The sequence below is a fragment of the Lissotriton vulgaris genome, chromosome 5 (assembly GCF_964263255.1).
Source record: "Lissotriton vulgaris chromosome 5, aLisVul1.2, whole genome shotgun sequence".
In the NCBI taxonomy this organism is placed as follows: Eukaryota; Metazoa; Chordata; class Amphibia; order Caudata; family Salamandridae; genus Lissotriton; species Lissotriton vulgaris.
In genome coordinates, this window is record NC_141693.1 from 828,398,379 (window position 1) to 828,421,490 (window position 23,112).

Genomic DNA, 23,112 nt, shown 5'->3' on the forward strand with positions numbered 1-23,112 from the left:
AACCAGAACCTCTAATTGCTAATTTGCCTGGTAGAATAATCGATTTAATGAAAACTCTGATGCCAGCATTGCGCGTTAACTGGGACAAATTGTCCGCATGCAGGCAGAAGAAGGACGAAAGCGTCTCCGACTTTTTCACTAGATTTGAAGAAACTTTCGTAGATCACAGTGGTCAGGATATGAGCACGGAGGAAGGCCAGAGATTATTTGTTGATAAATTTGTGCACAATCTGTTACCAGAGCTCAGTAATAAATTAAAGGATTCTGAAAGTGCGTGGGCTGTCTCTACGACTGCGCAAATACTTGCAACTGCCCAGTACTATGAAAATAGGGATAAAGAAGAGAAAGAAAAGTCAGAAAAGAAAACAAAAGATTTAAAAACTAAAGTCCTTTTGCAGCAGGCATATCCGCCTCGCACGAATCAGACAAACACACAGCAAGGGCCATACCAGAGGACCGACTATGGTTCTCAGAGACCGCAATACCAATGGAATCAGTGTGCTTACTTCAAAAAGGAAGGTCATTATAAGAATGAGTGTCCAGTACTAGCACAAAATAATGCTGCTGCAGCTCAAAGAGGTCGTGGTGGTTCTACGCAAACTTCTAGAGGTCGAGGACGAGGTGCTATGCCTCCACAAACGAATGATCGCCCTTCTAATTATTTTGATCAGCGAAACGGACAATCTGTACAGCCAACTAGATCTCAACAGTATCACGTTGAAGATTACTGTGAAGTTAGTGAGGTATTTCAGCAAAATGAGTACTAGGACAGCCATGGACAAAGAGAGGGAGTAGTATCAGTTCCAGTAGATCAGAGTGGGCCTTATGTCGCAGTAGCCACATCAGGTGTAGTCGAACCGTTTCTGTTGGATACTGGTGCAGCAAAAAGTTCTATCATACATGCAAAACTCCCTGGCGCACCTTTGTCTGGCTTAACAAATGTTTCAGTAGGTTTTTCAGGCGCCCCTGTTCACAACCCCGTTTCTGGTCCTTTGTCTATTTCTGTTGGGCCTCGTCAATTGAAAACACCCCTGATTTTGACGACTGGTTGTAATGAAAATCTGCTTGGTTTAGACTTGTTAAAACGCCTATACGCGACTTTGTACTGTTCTCCGTCAGGAGTACAGCTTACACTGGGTAAGAGAATCATCTCCCCGATGTACTTGTCAATGGATGCGCTCCCACTGGAGCTGCGTTCTCTCCCTGATACTCTTTGGGCGACTGGTCCTAACGATGTAGGTATTTTGGAAATTCCACCCTATGTAGTAACTTTGAAAGCAAATGTCAAATTTCCACGAATCCCACAATACAAGATCTCTAGTGAAGGGGAACGTGCGCTCTTATTGATAGTGCAAGATTTGATCCAGAAAGACGTAATAGAGGAAACTAGAGGAAATGTCTGTAACAGCCCTGTACTGCCAATTCTAAAACGCACTGATCCTTCAAAGCCTCCAGTTTATAGATTTGTAATTGACCTTAGAGAGGTTAACAAAATTGTGATTCCACAGTTTCCTGTGGTTCCAGACATTACTGCATTGTTAACGTTGATTCCTGCTACAGCCACATGGTTCTCAGTGATCGACTTAAAGAATGCCTTTTTCAGCATTCCGATAGCCGAAGAAAGCAGAGATATTTTCGGCTTCTCTCTAGGAGGCCGAAGCTTCAGGTTTAAACGTGCTCCACAAGGCTATTGTGAAAGCCCATCCATTTACAGTCAGGCATTAAAAAGTCAATTAGATTCTTTTGTACTTCCTCCTGGTTCTGCTTTGGTGCAATATGTTGACGATCTTCTAGTGGCTGCCGATGACAAGGAAACTTGCAAAGCAGCTACAATTTCCCTACTGCATCATTTGTCTGATTTAAATCACAAGGTGTCACCTTCCAAAATGCAATATTGTTGTCAAGAAGTGACCTATCTAGGTCATCTCTTGTCAAAGGAGGGAAGAAGGTTGACCCCAGAGAGAATAAAAGCAATTACGCAGATGAATGCTCCTAACACACAGAGAGAAGTGCGTGCGTTTTTAGGTATTACCTCATACTGCAGGCAATGGATCCCAAATTTTTCACTTTTGGCAAAACCATTGGTGGCCTTGACTGGAAAAGGTGTTCCGAGTCCGGTGCCATGGTCTGCCGAATGTCAGCAAAGCTTTTCTGAGTTACGAAATGCACTGTGTTCAGCTCCGGTGTTGGGAACACCCGACTACAGTAAGCCATTTACACTCTATGTTCACGAGAGAGAAGGTTGTGCATTGAGTGTTCTGACGCAACGATTTGGTGATAAACAACGTCCTTGTGCGTATTTTTCATCAACATTAGATCCGGTAGCCAGAGCGTTGCCAAGTTGCTTGAGAGCTACAGCAGCAGCTGCAGCGTCCATTCGACAATCTGCTGGTTTGGTCATGAACAACATGCTAGTGGTCATGGTTCCACATGCCGTGGACACACTCATGAACCGAACAAAGACACAGCACCTCACCAGTGCTAGATTATCAGGCTATGAGCTGACACTGCTAGCAAGTCATATTCAGATTAAAAGATGCAATGTATTGAATCCAGCAACACTGTTGCCGACTAGCCAGGAGTCGAGTGATTCTGAACCCCATGACTGTTGTTTTAGAACCGAGGAGGAGACAAAAGGACGGATTGATCTTAAAGACACTCCGTTATCAGACCCAGATGGCATGTTGTATGTCGACGGGTCTTGTTTTAAATTGGAGAATGGTGATGTAACAGCTGCCTATGCAGTAACGACTTTGAGTACGATTGTGGAGACTGCAAGAGTGAGTCAGAATTCTGCCCAAGCTGCAGAATTAATTGCATTGACTAGAGTGTGTGTTTTAGCTAAGGGAAAGAGAGTGAATGTGTTCACAGATAGTCAGTATGCGTTCGGCGTAGCTCATAGTTTTGGCCGATTGTGGAAGGAAAGAGGTTTTATTACGTCCCATGGGACAAAGATCCAGCATGGTCAGCTAGTCAATGACTTGTTGGTATCTCTAACCTTACCAATGGAAGTTGCGATTGTGAAGTGCAGTGCTCATCGAGCAATCACGGATGATGTTGGTCGTGGAAATGCTTTTGCTGATGAGACAGCTAAACAGACAGCTAGGAATACGATGAGTGGGATGTATGTTGCAACGTCTGCAAGATGGGTTGCTGAATCGGGAATGTGTGAGGACACAGTGGAAAGTGTGAAAGCGATTCAGGAAGAAGCGACTGAAGAGGAAAAGCTTGCATGGAAAGAGAAAACGGGTAAATTAGACTCGAGTGGATGCTGGATTGATTTGTCGGAACAGCAGCGTTGGATGTTGCCTGATGCGTATGTGCTTGCGGTGGTAACGATGGCGCATGGAGCAGCGCACATCAGTTTTAAAGGGATTTGTAAGATGTTGGCTCCAGTCTGGAAGAATGATGAAATTAGTAAATGTGCAGAAAGAGTGGTGAGAAACTGCATGATATGCCTGATGCATAATCCTGGCAAGGGAATCCCCACACCCACTGGTCACTTCGCTCCTCCTTCTTGCCCCTTCGAAGTGATTCAGTTGGATTTCATTCACATGGATCGATGTAACAACCTTAAATATGTCCTAGTGGTAGTCTGTGCTTTTTCAAGGTGGATCGAAGCATATCCACTAAAAGATAATACTGCCTTGTCCACTGCCAAAATCCTCCTAAAAGAATACTTCCCCAGGTATGGTATGCCACGGATTGTATGGTCGGACAATGGGAGTGAATTCGTAGGGAAAGTTATGCAGAGTGTGTGTGTAGGCTTGGGAATCAAGCAAAAATTCCACAGTGCGAACCACCCCCAGTCAGCAGGTTTAGTTGAAGGGTATAATGGTACCCTCAAGCTGAAACTAGCCAAGATACAAGCCTCCACGGTCTTGTCCTGGCCAGACGCACTACCTTTGGCCCTGTTATCCACGAGAGGGACTGTGCATTCCCGAGTAGGGCTTAGCCCCTATGAGATTGTGTTCGGTCGCCCTGCTAATGTTTGGGGGGTACCAAGACCTAGGGAGTTTAAACAACTGGAATACCCAATGCTAATTGATTACCTTTTTGACTTGACTGCTAAATTGAGTCTCATTCCCCAACAGGTTTTCGATGCATTGCCAAAACCTCCGGAAAGTCCAGGTCATCAGCTGAAACCCGGTGATTACATCGTTATCAGGAATTTTGGACGGACCAGGAACCTCCAACCCAAGTTCGTGGGCCCTTTCCAAGTGCTGTTGGCAACAAGGACTGCTGTACGTGTGGCTGGACGGAAGAATTGGGTTCACGCGACCCACACTAAGCATGTACCCCTTCCACTCCCTTATGATAATTGGGTTAGACAAGGAATTGGTGCCTCTGATACAGAACCAGTTCCTAGATATGTTCCTTTCAGTGATGCAGAACTGATAACTGATTCACCGAACTCTGACTCTCCTTCTGAAGCTGCTCCTTTTATCACTGATCAGAACAGTGCATCAAACGAACATTTGTCCTCTGCGAACTCGAACATTGTTACTCCTGCTGAAAACAGACTATTTCCGGATCAAACTACTCCAGGAAAACTGAGATACAAGCTACGTTCTCATTCTAAGGACAAATAAAGCAGGAAACTGCCTATTTTCATATTCTGATCTGATACATTGCCTCCAGCCAGGAAGCTTGCTGAATATTTTGTATTTCTCTGTGTATTTCTGTTGTTCTTATTACCTTGCCGTCTGGGTCGCCGTAGGGTCGTGGCTTTGTGCCTAGTTGAATCTGCGGGGGCCAGACACAAGGTCGGTCTTTCTGTTAGTTCTGGGAACTCCCAGGGCTGATAGAGGCATTTTCAACTATGTACATATCATTAGTGGTCACGAGCGGTTGTAGAAGATGGAGCTTCCTGGGCTGCACCGAGAGAATGTAATTTATGTTCGCAGAAATAGATTATACAAGATTCTTCATAACAAATGTTTTCTGATGCAATGTGCAATTACATTTTTGATTATTTTAATAATGTTGGTGGGTGGAATCGCCTTTGGTATCCATTTAATTTTTGCACCGATAACAACTACAGTACCTCCCCTTGATCTTGTTTCTCCTACTGTCGCTTCTTTTCATTCCTTTCATCCGTTCCCCGAACATGAGCAAGCTCGACGCTCAGAATTCATAATTAACACTTTTGTACAGCTCTTGCATCAACACCAACTGGTAGTTAACACAACAGACTGCTGGGTATGTGGTTTGATACCACCCACTATGGATAAAGGCATTCCCTACCTGGTCTTGCCTTTTAGCTATAATGGATCATGTCGGGCCTTCCAGACTGTATTTGTCTATGCTCTCGAGACCTATCCCCCGCGTCCTCCACGTTCCACTAAGTATAACTCCGTTAATAAAGCCTTGATAAAAGGAATAACTGACATGATTAAAGATGTCAATAACTCCCCAATTATCCCTAGAGATGAGCTTCGAGTTTATCTGAGTTGGAATTCTACGGAGTATAGCATTAGTTTGGGTGAAAGCAAGCGTAAAAGCTCCACTCCAGTTTGGGTCGTACCTCACCGAGGTCAATTCTGCTTGCAAGGTAATGGGAGAAATCCAAGAGCTCGGCTAGGAAAGAGTGACTGTGTTGAAACTTACGTGTATCCGTCAAACTCTTCCCCTGCCTTCCTAACTGCTAAGGGTACCTACTTCATCTGTCGAGATAGGGCATATACATGGTTGCCTGCTGACTTTTCAGGTTCATGCTATATTGCTCGACAGTTGCCTCCGACATACACTGCTTCCCCAAATTATCACAAGACCAGAGTAGTAAGAGGTGTTTTCAGCAAAGAAGATACCGCTGGTCAGGAAGCCGGAGACTTTTTCAAAGGTTTCCTTCCGTTCTGGGGGCCTATGGCCAATAGTAGAAATCTACGTCAGCTAACACGGGTAGTTGAGTCTACTATTACGGAAACTGCTGGTGCCCTTAGTAATCTAACAGCTGAGCTCCAGGCGGATCGTCTCATGACGTTACAGAACCGTATGGTTCTTGATGTAATACTTGCAGATCGAGGTGGGGTATGCAGAATGATCCAATCGAGCTGTTGTGTTTTTATCCCCAATAATGCTCCGACCGTATACGAAGCGATCTCTAAGCTACACAAGATTTCCGACTCTATTCATGTAGAGAAGGGAAATTGGTCATTAATGGAATGGCTTGGAACTCTACTATCAGCGTGGGGATGGAAGGTTCTGATGGTCGTTGGTATTATCTTAGTATTCTTATTCTCGTGCTGCCTTATTATCCAATGTGGTCCTGCTTTGTGTAGCTTCTGTGCTGCAACCCGTTTTAGAAAACCGCCTGTGTTTGGAGACAAGGTGCGAGAAAGGATGATGCTGCAACAACATATCACTGACCTAATGAACATCGAGATAGACTCTGACATAGACTGAGTAACTGCCTATGTAAGGGCAAAAGGAGGGTCTGAGGTTCCGTGACGATTTGAACCCGTGTTTTCGACATCGTCGTAAACCCATAATTTCGGTACCAGTGAACCGCAAATGATCCATTTAGTATATCCTGGTGTTTTCGCTATGCTATGAGCAAGAGCACTCTTGTTATAAACACATTTCCGATACACCGATGGCATCCATTTTAGATTATGGCATCCATCTTGTATTCTTGCCCTCACATAGTCAATGGACACACAGTGACCTCTGATCAATTCATTTCACTTAAGGACACGTAGGCTTTAGCCGGCGATTCACCTTGCTAGTGACACGTGCACCTTAGGACAGAAACGCTGTGGCCGCATGACTCGGCAAAAGCTGCCTCCTCTGCCTGAGGCCAGTCCTGCTATACTGGTTCTCGTGCCCGTTGGCCTGATCATGATTAGGCGGCCGAAGCTGGTAGCCTTGCCCATTTACGACCCACAAACATCTCTTATCCTGTTTTTCTATCTTCTGCACCTGGCTCTGCTCCTTTCCTTCTGGGCCTTTATTAGGGGGAGGTAACGAAATTTACGATGAGGCGGTCCGGCTCTTGAATGAAAAGATGACATGGGATTATGATCGAACAGTGGGAACCTCTCATTCGTAATGTTTTGACATCAGAAATTGTTGACGATTCCTGTTTAACGCCAAATATTTATTGTTTAGGACATAAAGTTTAAGAAATGTACTAGTATGTGGAGAATGTTGCCCCCAGCTAAAAAACTTGTATTTAAGGAGCAACCAACTTAGTGCAAATTGAACAGGCTCCTAGAATCTGCCCGTGTGTAGTTTCTGTGACTTCTGTGTCCCTGCAGTAATAAACCTTTGGTCTCTGACGCCACCATCAAGAAGCCCGTGTTTCTGTTTATTTGTGCACCGAGACAGGTAGAACTCAGGGGTCTTCGGGTGTTGTCCCTGACACCTCTGGACCTTAATAAAGTCCAGAACTCCAGGAATATAGTGATCATCAGTAAAGAAAATTACGAACAGGAAGCACTAAAACAACTAAAAGACACTGAGTGCTACATGACTATAAAAAGAGCGTAGTATGTCAAAAGTATAACTGAGTACCAATAGATGTTGGTAAAATGGAAAGACGAAGGCATGCTCAATATGGAGGAATTTTTATTTCTGAAATGTGATGCACCTGTATTACCTACCTTTTACCATCTCCCCAAAATCCACAAAAACGCAAAAAGACCACCAGGGCGACCGATCGTATCTTCGATTGGAGCCTTTTAGAGAACACATCGCGTTTCATTGACTATTTCCTTGCACCAATTGTTAAAGACCTACCCTCATCCGTGAGAGATACACAAGACTTCCTCCGTATGATGGATAACATATCTTGGGAGCCTAACATGCTTTTAATTACGCTGGACGTAGTAAATTTATACACATGTATAGAACATGAATATGGTCTAGCTGCTACTAAATGGTTCCTGGATAGGAAGCCAGAAAAATATCGTACACACAGTAGCATGATATTGAGCATGATGCGTTTCTGTTTGTTTAACAATATGTTTCTTTTTGCAGGTCAAATGTACAAACAAATCAGGAGGACTTCCATGGGCTCGTGCTTCTCCCCAAGCTATGCAAACTTGTTCGTAGGCTGGTGGGAGAGGCACGAGGCATGGGGGGGAACCAATGAGGCTTGACGTAACAATTTGTTATTGTGGATAAGGTACATTGATGACCTTTTTATAGTGTGGCGAGGCGATCAAACCTCGGCTGAGGCATACATCGCAGCTTTAAATAACAACCAGTGGAACTTAAGATTTACCAGCACAATAAGTACTACCAGTGTATGTTATTTAGATTTGGAGGTTTTTGTAGAAAACAAGACCCTCAAAACACACCTCTATAGGAAACCCACAGCGGGTAACGCCGTACTACATGCGGCTAGCTACCATCCTAAGAGCCTTATAAAAAATGTTCCATATGGAGAACTCTTACGATTAAAGAGGAACTGCTCAGCAGACAAAGATTTTCAAAAAGCAAAAGCTGAAGAGAGTGAGAGGTTCAAAAATAGAGGATATTCGAGCAACCTGTTTAATCAAGCAGTGAAAAAGGCATCAACGAATAATAGGAGGGATCTCCTGGTAGCCAAAGATAAGCTGAAAGAAGATGACCATGTGAGAATGATCACAACTTTTGATAACAAATCTGGTGATCTGGTCCACAGCTTCAAAAAGAATTGGCACATTTTGACAACTGATAAAGTTTTAAGAAAACAACTGACAGACAGGCCCTTAATAACTTATCGCCGCTGTCAATTGTTATCAGATCACTTAGTCCGCAGTCACTTCTCGTCCAAACCCCAACCTACAACCTTAACCAATACAAAGGTTTTTTTTTTCCCTGTTTAAGGTGCAAGGCCTGCAAAGGCAGCAAAAAAGTTTCAGAGTTCCCAGGTAGAACAGGGGAAGACAGACCTATGTTTTTTTTTCTTGTATGGTGGGCTTTTGAGTTGGGGTGCCAATCTAGAGTGGAGGTTCCTTTGTTGAATGTATTGAGGGATTTTATTCCTGATGAATAGCGGCCCTGTTCCATGTGTTGCTTTGTGGGTGATACAAAGCAGCTTGAATGTGGATCCAGTAACCAATGTAGGGCCTTCGAAGCAGGGTAGATGTCGGCTTGTGGCTTTACATGTAGCAGTAGTCTGGCAATAGAGTTCTGAATAAATTTTAGTCTTTTCATAGTTGTTAAAGATGATCTGTGGTAGAGGCTATTGGCGTAATCGAATGTATACATTATAAGAAAGATAGTAGCCTGTAATTTGAGTGGGAATCCCAGGTGGGGGAAGATGCGTTGCAGAGTTTTTATAGTAATGAAGCTTGAGCTTGCTAGTTTTTCCACTTAGGCATTCATTGATAGCTTGGAATCCATGGTAACTCTGAGGTTTCATACTTTAAGATATTTTAGGCGGTATTCCCAGATCGTCAGGTGAGGCGGCAAGTGGGTCTTAATTTTTCCATTCGCCACATGAGTATTTCCATTTTGGAAGCATTCAACTTGAGATGGCTCCATGCCATCCACTGCTCAACGGCTCAGACGTAACAAACTGTATGAGTTTCCAATGTCTTTGGGGCTTTCCAGTTTAAGGAGTATGTAAGGCAAAATTAATTGATCAGTGCCAGTAAGTAAGGATTTCATGGTGATGTTGAAAAGCATGGGTGATATGATGGAGCCTTGAGGGACCCCTGCTTTTGTGAAGTATGGTTTGGATGAGAATGGAGGGGTTTGGATGACATTTGTTTTGAAGGTAGGATGTGATCTAGTCGAGAGCAGTCCACTCTCTGCCGGCCTCTTAGGGTCTTTGTATTAGAGTGTCATGGGCAACTGTGTCAAAGGTAGCTGAGAGGGCCATGAGAAGTAGTGCAGCAACCTGTGTTCTTAAGATAATCCCAGATGGCAATGACAATGAGGGTCGGTGCTGTGCCTCTTCCTGGACGGAATTCTGTTTGGGAGTCTGAAAGTATGGAATTATCTTCAATGAATTGACACATCCGGACAAACGCTGCTCTTTCTATCAGTTTGCCCAGGAAAGATACATTTGTAATTGGTTTGCAGTTGTCGAGGTTAAAAGGATTCAGGTTTGTTTTGTTTTCTTTAGTAACGGGGGTATGTGTGACTTTTTCAGTCTTCTGGAAATATAACTATAGTTAAGGAATTGTTGAGGATTCTTCTTATGGGTGAGGCAGCAGATGTAGTTAGAAGAATTTTCTTGAAGGTTTGAGGTGGACTGCTTCCTTTGACTAGATCCATGCATTCATTGGGTAATATTTGTTGAAAGGAATGAAGAGGCTGGGTTAGCTTACTCTTTCAGCAGTTTATTTGGAAAAGGGTAAGTGCTGGTGGTTTTCCTTTGCTTTAAATAGGAGTCAAACATGTCAGCTTTGTCTGTAAATTCTTGATAATGGTATGAGTTCCTTCTATACAATTTGATTCACGAGCTTCAGTGTAAGTTTTTTAGAATTCTTTATTTGCACATTTAGCATTTTGAATTCTGTCTGAATAGTATTTTTGGGGGGATTTTATGATTGCTGACTTGTACAATGTAGTACGTTTCTGTCGGTACAGTTTGTCTTGATTGATGTTTGTTTTGAACTAGGTGCGTTGCAGCTTCCTAATTTGCTGTTTTATCTTTTAGCTCTGTATTTCTTCAAGGTGCCGTTTTTCTTTTGTCCTCTTTTGCTCTTAGTGGTAGTAGGATATCAAAAGCTTCCTGTAGCCACTCATAGTTTCTTATCTTTATTTATTGTGTCTATATCTGTATTGGATATTAGTTGTGTTTCTAAGTGTTCAAAACGGAGTTTGTTCCATGGTCGATAGGTGGTTGCATGTAAGGGATTAGGTGTGTTGCTTTGTTTTGTTTTATGTTGGAAAGCAAGCAAAAGGAGGTCTAACCATGAAACTGGAGTAATCGTTTGAAAGGTAACAAGTTCTTTATTTGCAAAAATACACCTAGGATGGGTCCAGCGATGTTTGTAGGTTTGTGGGTGATGTAGGTTGAGTGCATCTAGGCAGTGATTAATTATGTTACTGAAATGCAATTTTGCAGATGACAGTGCTGTGCACATGAAGGAAAAATGCAATTTCTTCCTCGTGAACATTTGTCTGTCTCGTGACTGGAGCATGCCATCCGTTACCACAGAGAAGACTATAAGCCCCATGTTAAAATAAATCCAAGGAAATATAAATACATAATAAAGATTTTGGTGAAAGTTTAAATCAGTACCAACATATACACAGCTTTCGATCAAACATATACAGAATTCTTTTTACAAAATCTTGCTTAGAAGTAATGTTTTCTTTTACCAAAGTTGAAAAATATAATGTTGATACATCCAGCTCTAATATGCACTGCTAGGTGTAGGTTTTGATTTCAACTGAGACAGTGTGTCTATGGACTTCCTAATAAAGATTCTAGTGGAATGTCTCACCTTTGCCATGGAAAATATGGCCTATTACTGTAATCACCCAGATGTAGATTCTTTATTTTCATTGGCACTTGAGCAGCCATGTTATTTTCTGCTTTGACACAATGCCCGGTCCCCTTTTGAAAGCGAGGGAAGGCAAGAAAGACAGCCAACGGTCTTGTTCCTCATCAAATGCCTCTATCATCTCGAAATTTAGAGAAAGTCAGTTAAGTATTTTAGAGGTTTTAAAACAATTGTCACACTTTGTTTAGATCATTTGTAAGTAAAAATGACCATACCTTATTTTATGGATATATTTCTGTTGGTGCACTTTAAGGTTGGAAATTAGAAACTGCATACATAGAAACACAAGTTTTCACAATTTGACATCTAATTAGTGCCAACTTGCATTGTTTCAGGAAATAATTCCTGATTTCATATGCAAGAGAAAGAAATTGCACACTGTTCTCCTTTGTGTCAAGCATCCTTTTTGGAATTACCTTCACTGCCTAGGACGACTGGAGTGAATTATCTGACATAACCTTGAGACCATAGGGTTACTTGCACATTGATGACGTTGAATGTCTGATGTGGCGCTCATAGCTCCATCACCCCTGTAAGGCTGGAAAACCTGAAAGTCCAAGGGCAATCAGACTGTAAAATGGACATTCATTAAAGTGTGGGAACCTTTATGCCCAAGCAATTGCAGAGTTAAACAATGGGTATCTGAGTCTACTCGTTGATAGTGGCTCATAATCAAAAGTGTGGAGAAATGCGGTAATAGAAGTCAAAGGAGAGGTTCCTGTATCAGTTCATAAAAGACGAGTCTTACCAAGCTTTGCCCTGCACCTTTCCCACGTCCTAGCGTTTACACCTCATGCACCGCTCTACTACAGGAATCCAACCATTGCACACAAGGCTGTAAAATTCTGTTCAGTTTCATCAAGAGTCGGCCTGTCTGCCAGAGAATCTGATGACTTTAAACCAAGCATCAATGGAAGAGAGGTATTGCCTGCTCCCTAAGTCTGTTGTACTTTTTTATTATTTTTTACGGTGTGTGCCCCAAGTCCTCAAAGAGCTGTCATTAAATGAAACTGTGTCACAAATGTGCTTTGTGACTTCCCCCCCTACTTAAAAAGAGTACTTAGAGAGTCATTACTTTCCATCATCTTGAAAGAAGATCTAATATGATTCTTATATAAGCTGAAACATTCTTGGGGTCTACAAGTGGTACAACTGTTAGCAAACATCTGACTGACTGCCAGCTGCTGAGTATGCTGTTGCAGAGAGGCGGCAGCTCATGCTTTCTTATTTCTCTGCTATACTTTATCTTTGCTCCTACCTGCTAGAAGGCTGAGTGGATAACATGGACACATCATCTACTTTGGATGGCCAAACATTAAACATTCTATAGACAAGTACATGCAACCTGTAGAGATAATTTGTAGTTCTTCTCCAAAAAACAAGGTACATGTGATGGGTGCTTTTTAAAATCATGGGAGCAAGCCTGCTACTTAGTAGTATGTAGACACTGGTCAGGGCTTGTGGCTAGAATTGAGTCATAGCACTTTTAGAGCTGGATTGTGGCAGCCCATCTAGCCCTAAAAGCAGCCATTTGTAATGGACTTCACTTAGACATATTCTTTCCAGATGAGCTGCTGTATTAAAGTACAGCTCTTCAATACGTGATGCTCCTCTCATCAGCCAGCGTCAACTGTCAAAGCTGCTGGGTTCTGTGGGAAGCACCATGACAACAGAACAACCATGGTTCAAAGTTCTAAACACTATACCAGCAGTGAACAACCTATTACAAGATCACAACATATCTCCCTTTCTTCATACGTAAAGGAAAAGCAAATTGTAAATATGTTTAAACTTTGCATAAGAGGGAACCAAACATAAAAAAACATAAATAAAGGTTGAAATCATGGATTAAACTAAAGATGTTTATAGAAACACATTCTCTATAATGAACAACTGCATCTAAAGGGCTTTTTCCTTGTGATTTCAAATCAGGAGCGTGACATATTTGCCAACCCTAATATGTTACTGCAAACGTGTTTTTAACAAGAAGCGTCCATTTGGGTACTTTGCAGCCGATGAATGTTTCACAAAATATACTTAAAAAATATGCATGTTAATCCCATACATGAGTGGAGCAGATTCACCATTAATACTTAATTTATATCATGTTTTATGATGAGGAGTGCCCCATTTGGGCACTTCTTATCCAAGTCCCACCAATTGCATAATATATTTGTAAGAAATACACCTCTAAAAACAGTTCTTTCAGGGTCACTTTACACTTCTCAGACTTTGGTTTCCGTTTGTGTCTGATGTTAGTGCTTAGAAGCAGGGACAGTAGGTCATGTGCATTGTCCATGCTGCTCAATCTTTTTCCTCCAGGGAGGTCAAATACTTCTTTCACATTCAGCATGCCCCTTGCCAACCCTTTACTTCCTAATGGCCCTTCCATGTGTGGTGCTTTGCAGTAGTTTTAAGATCTTCTTAGAGTTTCTCATTGCCCAAATTAGTGTCATTTCTAATATTTGCATGTTTCCCTCATCTTTATTGCTTGATTTTGCTTGTGAGAAACAGTCACTCATAGTTGTTGAAAGGTCACTCATTATTACACTGAAATTATGAAAATGTCACACATAGCAATCTGAAACCTTGGCAGCTATGTGTTGTGACTGCTTACACTATCTCCAAACACCAAAATATAATCTTAGAAATAGTTGCGGTTCTTTAAGCCCTTAAAAACGTCCGTCATCATCCTCTGGAAGACACTTGCCACAGATAACAGCCCAAACGACTTCTCTGTGAACTGGAAAGTGCTGTCCATTGTAATAAAAGCTGTCAAGGGTGTAGAAGAATCATGCCATCGGATTTGGTTTTACACATGCCGCAGGTACAATTTGCAAAAGTACTTTCCTCCTTGCAACAATAAGACTAGCTCATTAATATTCGGTAGAGGAAATGTATCTGAAACAATGTTCTTCTTAAGGCTCCTTAAGTCGATACAAAAGCACAATTTAACTTCACCTTTCTCAGTGATAACCACTGGAGAGATCCAAGCAGATGTTTCAACAAGTTATATTATTCCATTGCCCAACATTTCGCCCAACATTTTCTTTACTTCATCTCTCACCATTATCGGCATCCTCCTAACCTTATGCTGAACTGGCATGGCTCCTTGTTTGAATTTTTTTATGCACATAGCCATTTAAGTTCCCTAGCTCCTCTCTGAACACCACCTTTGGACCTTCCAGTATAACTTCCACTGTTAACTCGTCCACGTCCTTTACCTGTACTGCTGCATGAGGATCAATTCTAATGCTAAGGTCATACTGATGGTACCGGCACAATATGGGTGGCCCTGATTCAGTTACATAGACTTTGCCTTTAACAAGCTAGTTTTTTAAATAAACGTCTGTATACATATACCCTGAAATATCGATTTGTTCCCCTAGTTATCATCCAGGACTGATATCTTTTGGTAATAATCTTACATTTGGCCACTCTTTCTGGAGCAAATGTTTCAGTAAGATAGTATTAATGACCCAAAATCCACCATCAGCTCTACCTTCTTGCCCCTAATGGTGAATTCTGGCTTGGGCTTATTCCTCCTTCTGTCCTCACTGTGGGACTCCCCAACATACAACATTCTTTCTGTGCATATGCTAACCTCATCGGATGGACCAGCAAATAGCCCTCTATCTGGCCTCAAGTTATTGTCTGCACTAGATACTTTCTCTGATAAATCAGCTACCTTGCATTTACTACCCTCCCTACACATCTTGGCAAAATGCCCTTTGCAGCCACATCTACTCTCCTTCCCAATAGCCCAACAATTTATTGAGTCTGTGGTATGGTAGTTACTCCCAAACTTGCTACACATCCTGTCCCCAGATTTGTTAGCAACGTTTTTATTTCCAGGAATATTCTTTCTATCCTTTGAGTTCCATTTGGATTTCCCCATCCTCTTTGTACACTATTGATGTCTCACTCTTTCCCTTGGCTTTTACTTTACAGTATGTATGATCCATCTCCTTCGTACAATACTCTGACTCCTCCACTATATTTGCAATCTCACTAGCAGCCTTCAGAGTCAGATCTTTAGCAGCCCACAAACTCTCCTGTGGTTTTCTACATCTGCATTAAACAATCAACTGATCTCGCATCATTTCTTCAGCCATTGCTCTAAAGCTAGACTTAAGCGAGCATTCTCGTATTCTAGTGATGAACTCATCTATGGATTCTCCTACTCTCTGCAGTCGATTGTAAAACTTATACCTTCTCATTACCACATTGGTCTCTTTAGCAAATCATGATTCTAATATTTTCTTAGCTTCTATACACACATCCTCTTTAGGTTGCCCCTGATTATCCATAGCAACAGGAAGGTACTTAAATATATGTTGACCTACTTTTCCCAGGCTGGTAAGTAGAATCACTCTTTTCTGCTGGAACCGAATTTTTGTGCATTGAGTGCCTAGAAATAATGATCAAAGAAGTCCAATGACTCCACCCATTCATCTCACTCAATAGATGGGATCCTTAGTTCAGATAAAAAAACCTGGTGGTGGAGAAATTGCAGTGACATCTATTCTTTATGTCACCCTTCAACCCCCAAGATTCTCCTAAACCCGGACGAAATATTTCTGTTGCATGTGCTTCATAGGGGTATCAATTACAACGCTCAAAACAATGCTTTGAGGCAGTTTTCACTTGGTCTTACTGCTTTTTGACCATTCAACCATCACTGTGAACGTTTTATTGCCCCATCAACAGAAATGCAGCACTATTCCACTGTAGCCACCTCTCTTTTAATTTCTACCCTTGTTAAATAAGTACTGTAGGGCGTATCTCTGAATTTGAGCACACCTCTGCTCTTATTTCTGCTCAACCCTTTAAGTGTCTTAGCTCCTCTCACAAAGGCTGTTACTAGGTGTGACTGCCACTCTTCTCCTGTGAATGCACCGGTGCTCACCAATCAGTTCCCGCAGTGGTTTCTTCTACCTGTTTGGGACAAGGTAGTGAATGAATAGGTGTTGCACCGAGGTGATAGACACAAATGTGCTACGCTGCAGTAAACAGGTGACTTTGGTTTAAGGACCCAATCCACCTCTCTTGTTAAGCCCTCGCTCTCTATTGCCACACACTCCTTTTCAATAATTTACTGCCATATCATGTGAACCATTTGTCAGATGATTTACTTTAAGGCCATTGTCCGTTCAGCATGGGCCTCTCAGAACGTTCCTCTTTCTGTCTCCGCTGTTCATTGCCTCACAGCCATGCCAGCCCCTCTCTTCAGTCATACTTTCAGTGGCCTTCGTACGTGTTGAGCAGTCCGTGCATAAAATGGGGACCTTACAATGGCAGCTACCTGCTCATTACAGTCCTTCAAAATTAACGCTTAGTCACACACAAATGGCAGTCTTAACACCCACAGCCACTAAAACACTGCAAGATGTGGAACTTAACGTAGAGCTTTCGACACGAAGGACCACATCGACGTTTGAAGAGACTAGGACCCATTTGGCTGATCGGTCGTTGCCAAATTATGCTGTAATTCACTTTGCTTGGATGCATTTTTTCGAGATTAACTGCTTTATTAAAGCACAGATCTTCAATAAGTGGTGCTCCTCTCATCAGCCAGTAGCAACTGCCAAAGCCACTCTCTCCATGACAAAGCAGGTCAACGCCGTCTCCTCATCCTGCTTCAACACCCTTCAAGCATACTACGCAGGATCTGCAAGTGGATCCCCGCCGAAACGAGAAGGACAGCCACCTAGGTCCTCGTCAGCAGTAGATTGGACTACGGCAACGCACTCTACGCAGGAGCCCCAGCCAAACTCCTGAAACGGCTCCAACGCATCCAGAAAACCTTCGCACACCTGATCCTCGACATCCCCTGCCGCAGGCACATCACACCCCACCTGAAAGACCTGCATTGGCTCCCCATCAACAAGAGGATAACCTTCAAGCTCCTCACCCCTGCACAAAGGGCACTCCACGACACTGGACCAGCATACCTCAACAGCCAACTCAGCCTCTACACCCCCACCCGCCAGCTCCGGTCCGCAGACCGCGCCCTCGCCACCGTCCCCAGCCTCCGAAGAGCGACCGCCGGCGGCAGATCATTCTCCCAACTCGCCGCCAAAACGTGCAACACCCTCCCCACCCACCTACGGCAGACTGAAGACCTCCTAACCTTCAGGAGGCTCCTGAAGACCTGGCTCTTCGAGCAATAGCAGCATTACCCCCCACCCCTAGCACCTTGAGATCCTCACGGGTATGTAGTGCGCTTTACAAATGCTATGTTTGATTGATTGATTGAAAGCTGCTGGGTTCTGAGGGAAGCTCCATGACAACAGAATAATCATGGCTCAAAGTTCTACAGGCTATGCCAGTAGTGTACAACATATTACAAGGTCACGCCACAGCCCATGCTCTGCAGATAACAGGAAAGTTGCTTGAATGCCATATGACTAGCCCGGCCAAGTATGTTACCTGGAAATACATGTTGCAGTGCTCCAAACACATCTGTTCATCTTTGCTTGGAAATTGCATTACTATTTTCTTTCCCTTATGAAAACTGATCATCTTTTATTTGACTTAGGGCAAGATTTAAATCTCAACGGATAGGTCACTCCGTCACAATGGTGACAGATATCCTGTCTGCTGAAATATAAATCCCATAGGATATAATGGGATTTATATTTCTGCGGACAGTATATCCGTCACAGTTGTGAAGGAGTAACCAGTCCACAAGATCTAAATCAGGCCCTTAATTTGGCATTCCGTCAGACCTTTACACACAAAAAGTGAAAACATTTATTTGAGCCTCACTAGGGCACAATTTTTTTAAGGGAGTGGGAGTGTTGGGAACCACATGTCCAGGAGCCCTTGATATGGGGAATGTGAAACAGCTGGTACATGTCAATATAGTTGGTCTCTCTATCTTGACATCCAAAGGTTTTTGTTAAGGTTCAGAGCTTTCTGGACGTGTTCAAGCATATTTTAATTTTTTTTCTATTTGTGCCTGTTTATCAGTCATTTCATTGAGGTTCAGAGCTTTGTGGATTTAGTTCCTATCCCGACGTGAAGGCGAGTGCCCAGCTTGGGAGAAAGGGATGATGGACCATCATTTGTAAATTAGAAATGTTGCTCTTCCCTATAATCATACTGACGCTTATTTTTTTTTTGTAACAAGACATCTGTGTTGTCTTGACATGCTTTCTTTTTTAGTTTTGTCTTTTGGTAGTGTCAAATATAATAAAGGAAATTATAGTATTCCAATCTTACGAAGAGTTTTGGATCGGTACCTTCATAAACCGCAAAGAAACCTTTGCCGAGGACATTGCTGCTGCTCCGGAATTCAATCCACAATCTGCTGTCAGTAGAAAGGATTGGCTCTGGAACTTTGTCCCCACAAAATCTACCTAGAAGAGAGGAAATAAGTGTTAAAAGATATCATTATCAATGAAAACACATTTTCAGCTGATCCTCTGGGAGCTATCTTCTGTGGTAAAGACCTTCAACTCAAGTCATTTTAATTAAATACTATGAAATATGCATTATTTACATGCATGCTGTTTGCAAGACCTTCTATAGTGATTAGCTGTCAGGGCCACTTGTACAAAATGAAGCCTTTAGAAATCATTGATGGCAGCTAGTGAACAGACATAAATTTATAAGAACTGCTGACAAAATTGACCTATTCTTGAGCATCACAAGACAAAGAAGCAGAAAGGGAAGAGAGGGCAAATTCACTCGCCTGCACTTCAAAGAGTGAACAAGGACACCCCTATAGGTGGGTGCAAAAAATGACCACATCAGCTTTTAGCGGGATATTTGCAGCTCTCTAAAGAATGCACTTACTATGTGTCACCTTTTTGTAGCCCATAGTAAGGGCCTTCAGACCTGTCTTTACCTATGAGCCTGGGTCCACAATACACTGAAGGTGCAGAGGCAAAGTGTTTCCCTCATTTGCATGGTGCCACTCCCCCATGCAAACGAGCGAACCCCCTTTTAGGCTATGTGTATGCCGACACTATCAATATACAGAAGTGGCGCCACAAGCATCTGCAGGCACTTCAGTAATACAGCAGTGCCCTGGGTGAGCAGGAAACAGGCTCATATGCATGTTGCGCACCAGTGCACCATCTGTAATATGGCCCTTTAATTGAGAGAGGAGCCAACGTTCCATCAATCGTGGCTTTTTCTTGATGGCAAATATGTATGCATTCATTGTTCCCTGGAGAAAAGTTATTAAATAAGGATTACATGATTAATCAGAGCTAATGCAACCCCATCACTCAAACCTACGCTTTTGTTCATCCAGGAAAATATGGTGATGGCAGATGACATGGGCCATAGGTAAACAGACAATGGATATGCTTTAAAACCAAGAAAATTGGTTTGCAGTTTTTCTATTAATTCACATTCAAAGATCTGATGCAATGTCTTAAATTCTTGTCGTCATGTACTAAATAAAAAGATGTTATTAAAAGAAAAGTTCCAATATGATTTGGAAGCAGCTGACTTTAAATTATGGGGTTCCACTGAAAGCTGCACTGTTCAATACCACTTGACTAAGAAGTTGGAGATAAGGGTGTACTTACTTCCTCAGAGAGTGAGCTATCTCTACAGAGGGCAGATAAAATGTACCCGCAGAGGAGAATAAGTATAAGGCAGTGAGTGCAGGGAAGAGATGTATAGCAGAGACTGGAAACGCAATCCAGTGGTCAAGCCAGTCAAATTATTCCAAGTGTTTCAGTCTTTCATCAGTAAAATCAGGAAGATCCTATTCAATGAAAACTTTTTATATCATAAACAATAGCAGTCAAAATGTTCCACTGTTGTACATAAAACAGGGCTACCAAACTGCAAAGTAAATGATTAAAGATATCTTTATTGAGACCATAAGACTAAACCTTTGGACACATCTTAGTTATTATTTTGGAAATTTCTTCTAAAGAAGGATTTATGTGCTTTATCATTCTGTTTACTGATAAGAATACATACTTTCATATTTGAAGCAAAGCACTAAACCAAAGAAAATAATACAATACAAAAGATAAGGGTACTGATGCCACTAATAAACCACCTCACCGTCATCCACGTTGTATGATGTCAGCATGATCCTCGGTCTGCGATTCTCAACTAAGCATGAATTGCTTTTGTGAATCAGGTGTAGCTTTTACTTAAAGTGTTGTTTCTTATTTTCCTATGTAATTCAGTTACATATAGAATTATAGATGGGCAACAGTGAATTACGTGGATGTTTATCAGAGAGGAGTTCTGAGTGACATCAAATAGAAGTGAGCAAATCCAGAGTAGTCTATGATGACACTTAGAACCCCAAGGTGAAAAACATCTCCTTAATTCACTTTTTCCCATCAATAATTTTATGTTATATATGCCCCCAAAACATCTTCCTGCAGGGGTAGAGGATTAATGGGGGAGCCAAACATAGCATGGCCTTTCCTCCCAGTTCCAAATGAGAAAAAAGCCCCCCTACTGAAGGAAGTGGCTTTTAGGGGCCACCCGGTTTATTTACAACCTCCTACTCGCCTTCTACCAAATGAAGAGTCGGTCAGACAGTATAGAATACAAATAGCTGTTTATTAGCAATACTCTGCAGAGGAGTCCAATCTGACCTGCACCCTAAGATGTCTGCTGAGGGACTGACTTTCACAAGTATAAAGGTGACAATTATACATTTCATCCTGAGCACAAGACACACCCACCCAGTAACTTTCCACAGAAGGCATCAGAAACAGAAGGGGCACACAAAGATGAGCTAAGGGTCTGAGACTGGGCACATACTATCTCTCTGGCAAGGTCATTCTGTCCGTGCCTGCAGCTGAGCCAGTGGGGGTAGGCTCCATCTTATGGGAAAGGGATGCAGCAGCACAAACAATGTATTCATTTATACATCGAGGCCCAACTTACAGAGACACAGGGAATTCTACACAACTGCTACTTGCAGAGCCAGGGAAACATGTATTGCAAACATGGCCTAGAATTAGCGGCTAAGAATAAAATGGGGCAGCAAATGCTAACTTAACAATCATTACATTTGGTAGCACAGATCAGACTTTTAATTTAATTCTAACACTACCACCCACCCCACCATTCTATGTGCTTGGCCTTCCTTTTCCCCCAGAAACAGTGTTCCTTTGTTTTAAGGGCTGCTCTGACACGCTCTCAAGAGATTCCATCCAGAGCAGCCTGGAATTCCTTACACAGCAACAATAGCACGCCAGTTCTGTTACCAACTGTTGCTATGTCATAGTAGTGAATTAATGGATTTGGAATTCATTCATTCATGCTAATGGCTCTCTACGAGAACCATACATAACAAGTTGCTAATCCATCTGTGGCCTCCTGCTTAGAGCATCTACCAATCTGAGATACCCTCTTCCTAGAGTCACATGGCATAGTAGGCTTCCATATTCAATTTGTCTTAGAAAAGCAAGCAGCAGAGGCCATAACCCTGGAGATAGCACTATGAGTAGGAAAGGAGAAGACGCTGACTGCCCAAAATAATTACATGGTTTTAATGGGTGGTTCTTCTGCATAGCACAGTTTCACCTGTGTTCTGTAATCCGAATAATTACATTTCCCAAGACAATGAAACAAATGATTTATTAAGCACACAGAAGACACATCATTCGTGATCCCTCTCCAGCCAGCATTCAACTGACTCCAAGAGGAATGTACCCATGTCATCATGCAACATGAGTCTGGAACATTGGAGATAAAGAACTCTCAGTTAAAGGCGTAAGCCCCCTTGGAATCACACAACCTATATACAACACATCTTCTCCCCTTTAATTAAATAACAAAACATATTGCGCAACACCAAAAATGGTATATGTTAAATTTAGCAGAATACATGGTACCATACACATGAACACAAATAGATACAAAGTCATTGAAAATACCAAACGCTATGAAGTAGTTGCACCCTTTCACCACACTAATAATCTTGAAGATACCTAGGTGAAAGCCTATGTCTTTGAGAAACTTGGGACCCGAATAAGGACATTTCCCAAGATAATGAAACAGCTGTTTTATTAAGCACACAGAAGAAACAGCATTGGTGATCCCTCTCCCGGCAGCAGACAACTGACTCCAGGAGGAATGCACCTATGTCATCATGCAACATGACTCTAGAACATTGGAGATAAAGAACTCTACATTAAAGGCCCCCTTGTAAACACACAACCTATATACATGTTCCCCACTTGATTGGTCAACATTCTTTTATTTGGTCATTATATGAATAATTTAAGAATAAAATGTGCAGAAATTGAAGAAAGATTACCTAATAATGATGCTTTCCTCCAGTACCCATCGCGGACTTCCACGTAATCATACCAGCATAACCGGCTCTTAAACAGATCCATAGAAGTGAAATTTAAAATGATCTGAAAATGGGTTATAAAAATGTTGATATTTATCGACATTGCTGAGTAAAAGGTCATAAACAGCACAAAGCAAATTCTAAGATTATGGTCTAATGGAAAGTTGGAAAATTGTTACATAGGCACCATTACTGTTGAAAGAAATAGAATGCTGTTGATTAACGACCCTTGCTCTTATATGATATGAAGTCTGCATGAGGAATTCATTATGCAATTCTTTTTAAAGTTCATCGCAAACACCAGCTCATGCGAAACTGAAAAAAAGTCTCGTGCAGTTAAAGTTTTATGATGTGTAAAAAATTGTT

The 23,112-nt window shown here is 42.1% G+C and overlaps 1 protein-coding gene across 1 annotated transcript in view; it reads right to left on the reverse strand.

Annotated features, from left to right (window-relative positions):
• The window catches only part of TLL2 (tolloid like 2), a 2,097,051-nt gene that overhangs the window by 561,710 nt on the left and 1,512,229 nt on the right, over positions 1 to 23,112 (reverse strand). Inside the window, exons 10-11 of the mRNA XM_086922321.1 lie at positions 22,708 to 22,810; positions 18,698 to 18,814 (exon numbers count right to left, since the gene is read on the reverse strand). Coding sequence (XP_086778447.1) covers positions 18,698 to 18,814; positions 22,708 to 22,810 — 220 coding nt within the window. The remainder of the gene's footprint in view (positions 1 to 18,697; positions 18,815 to 22,707; positions 22,811 to 23,112) is intronic.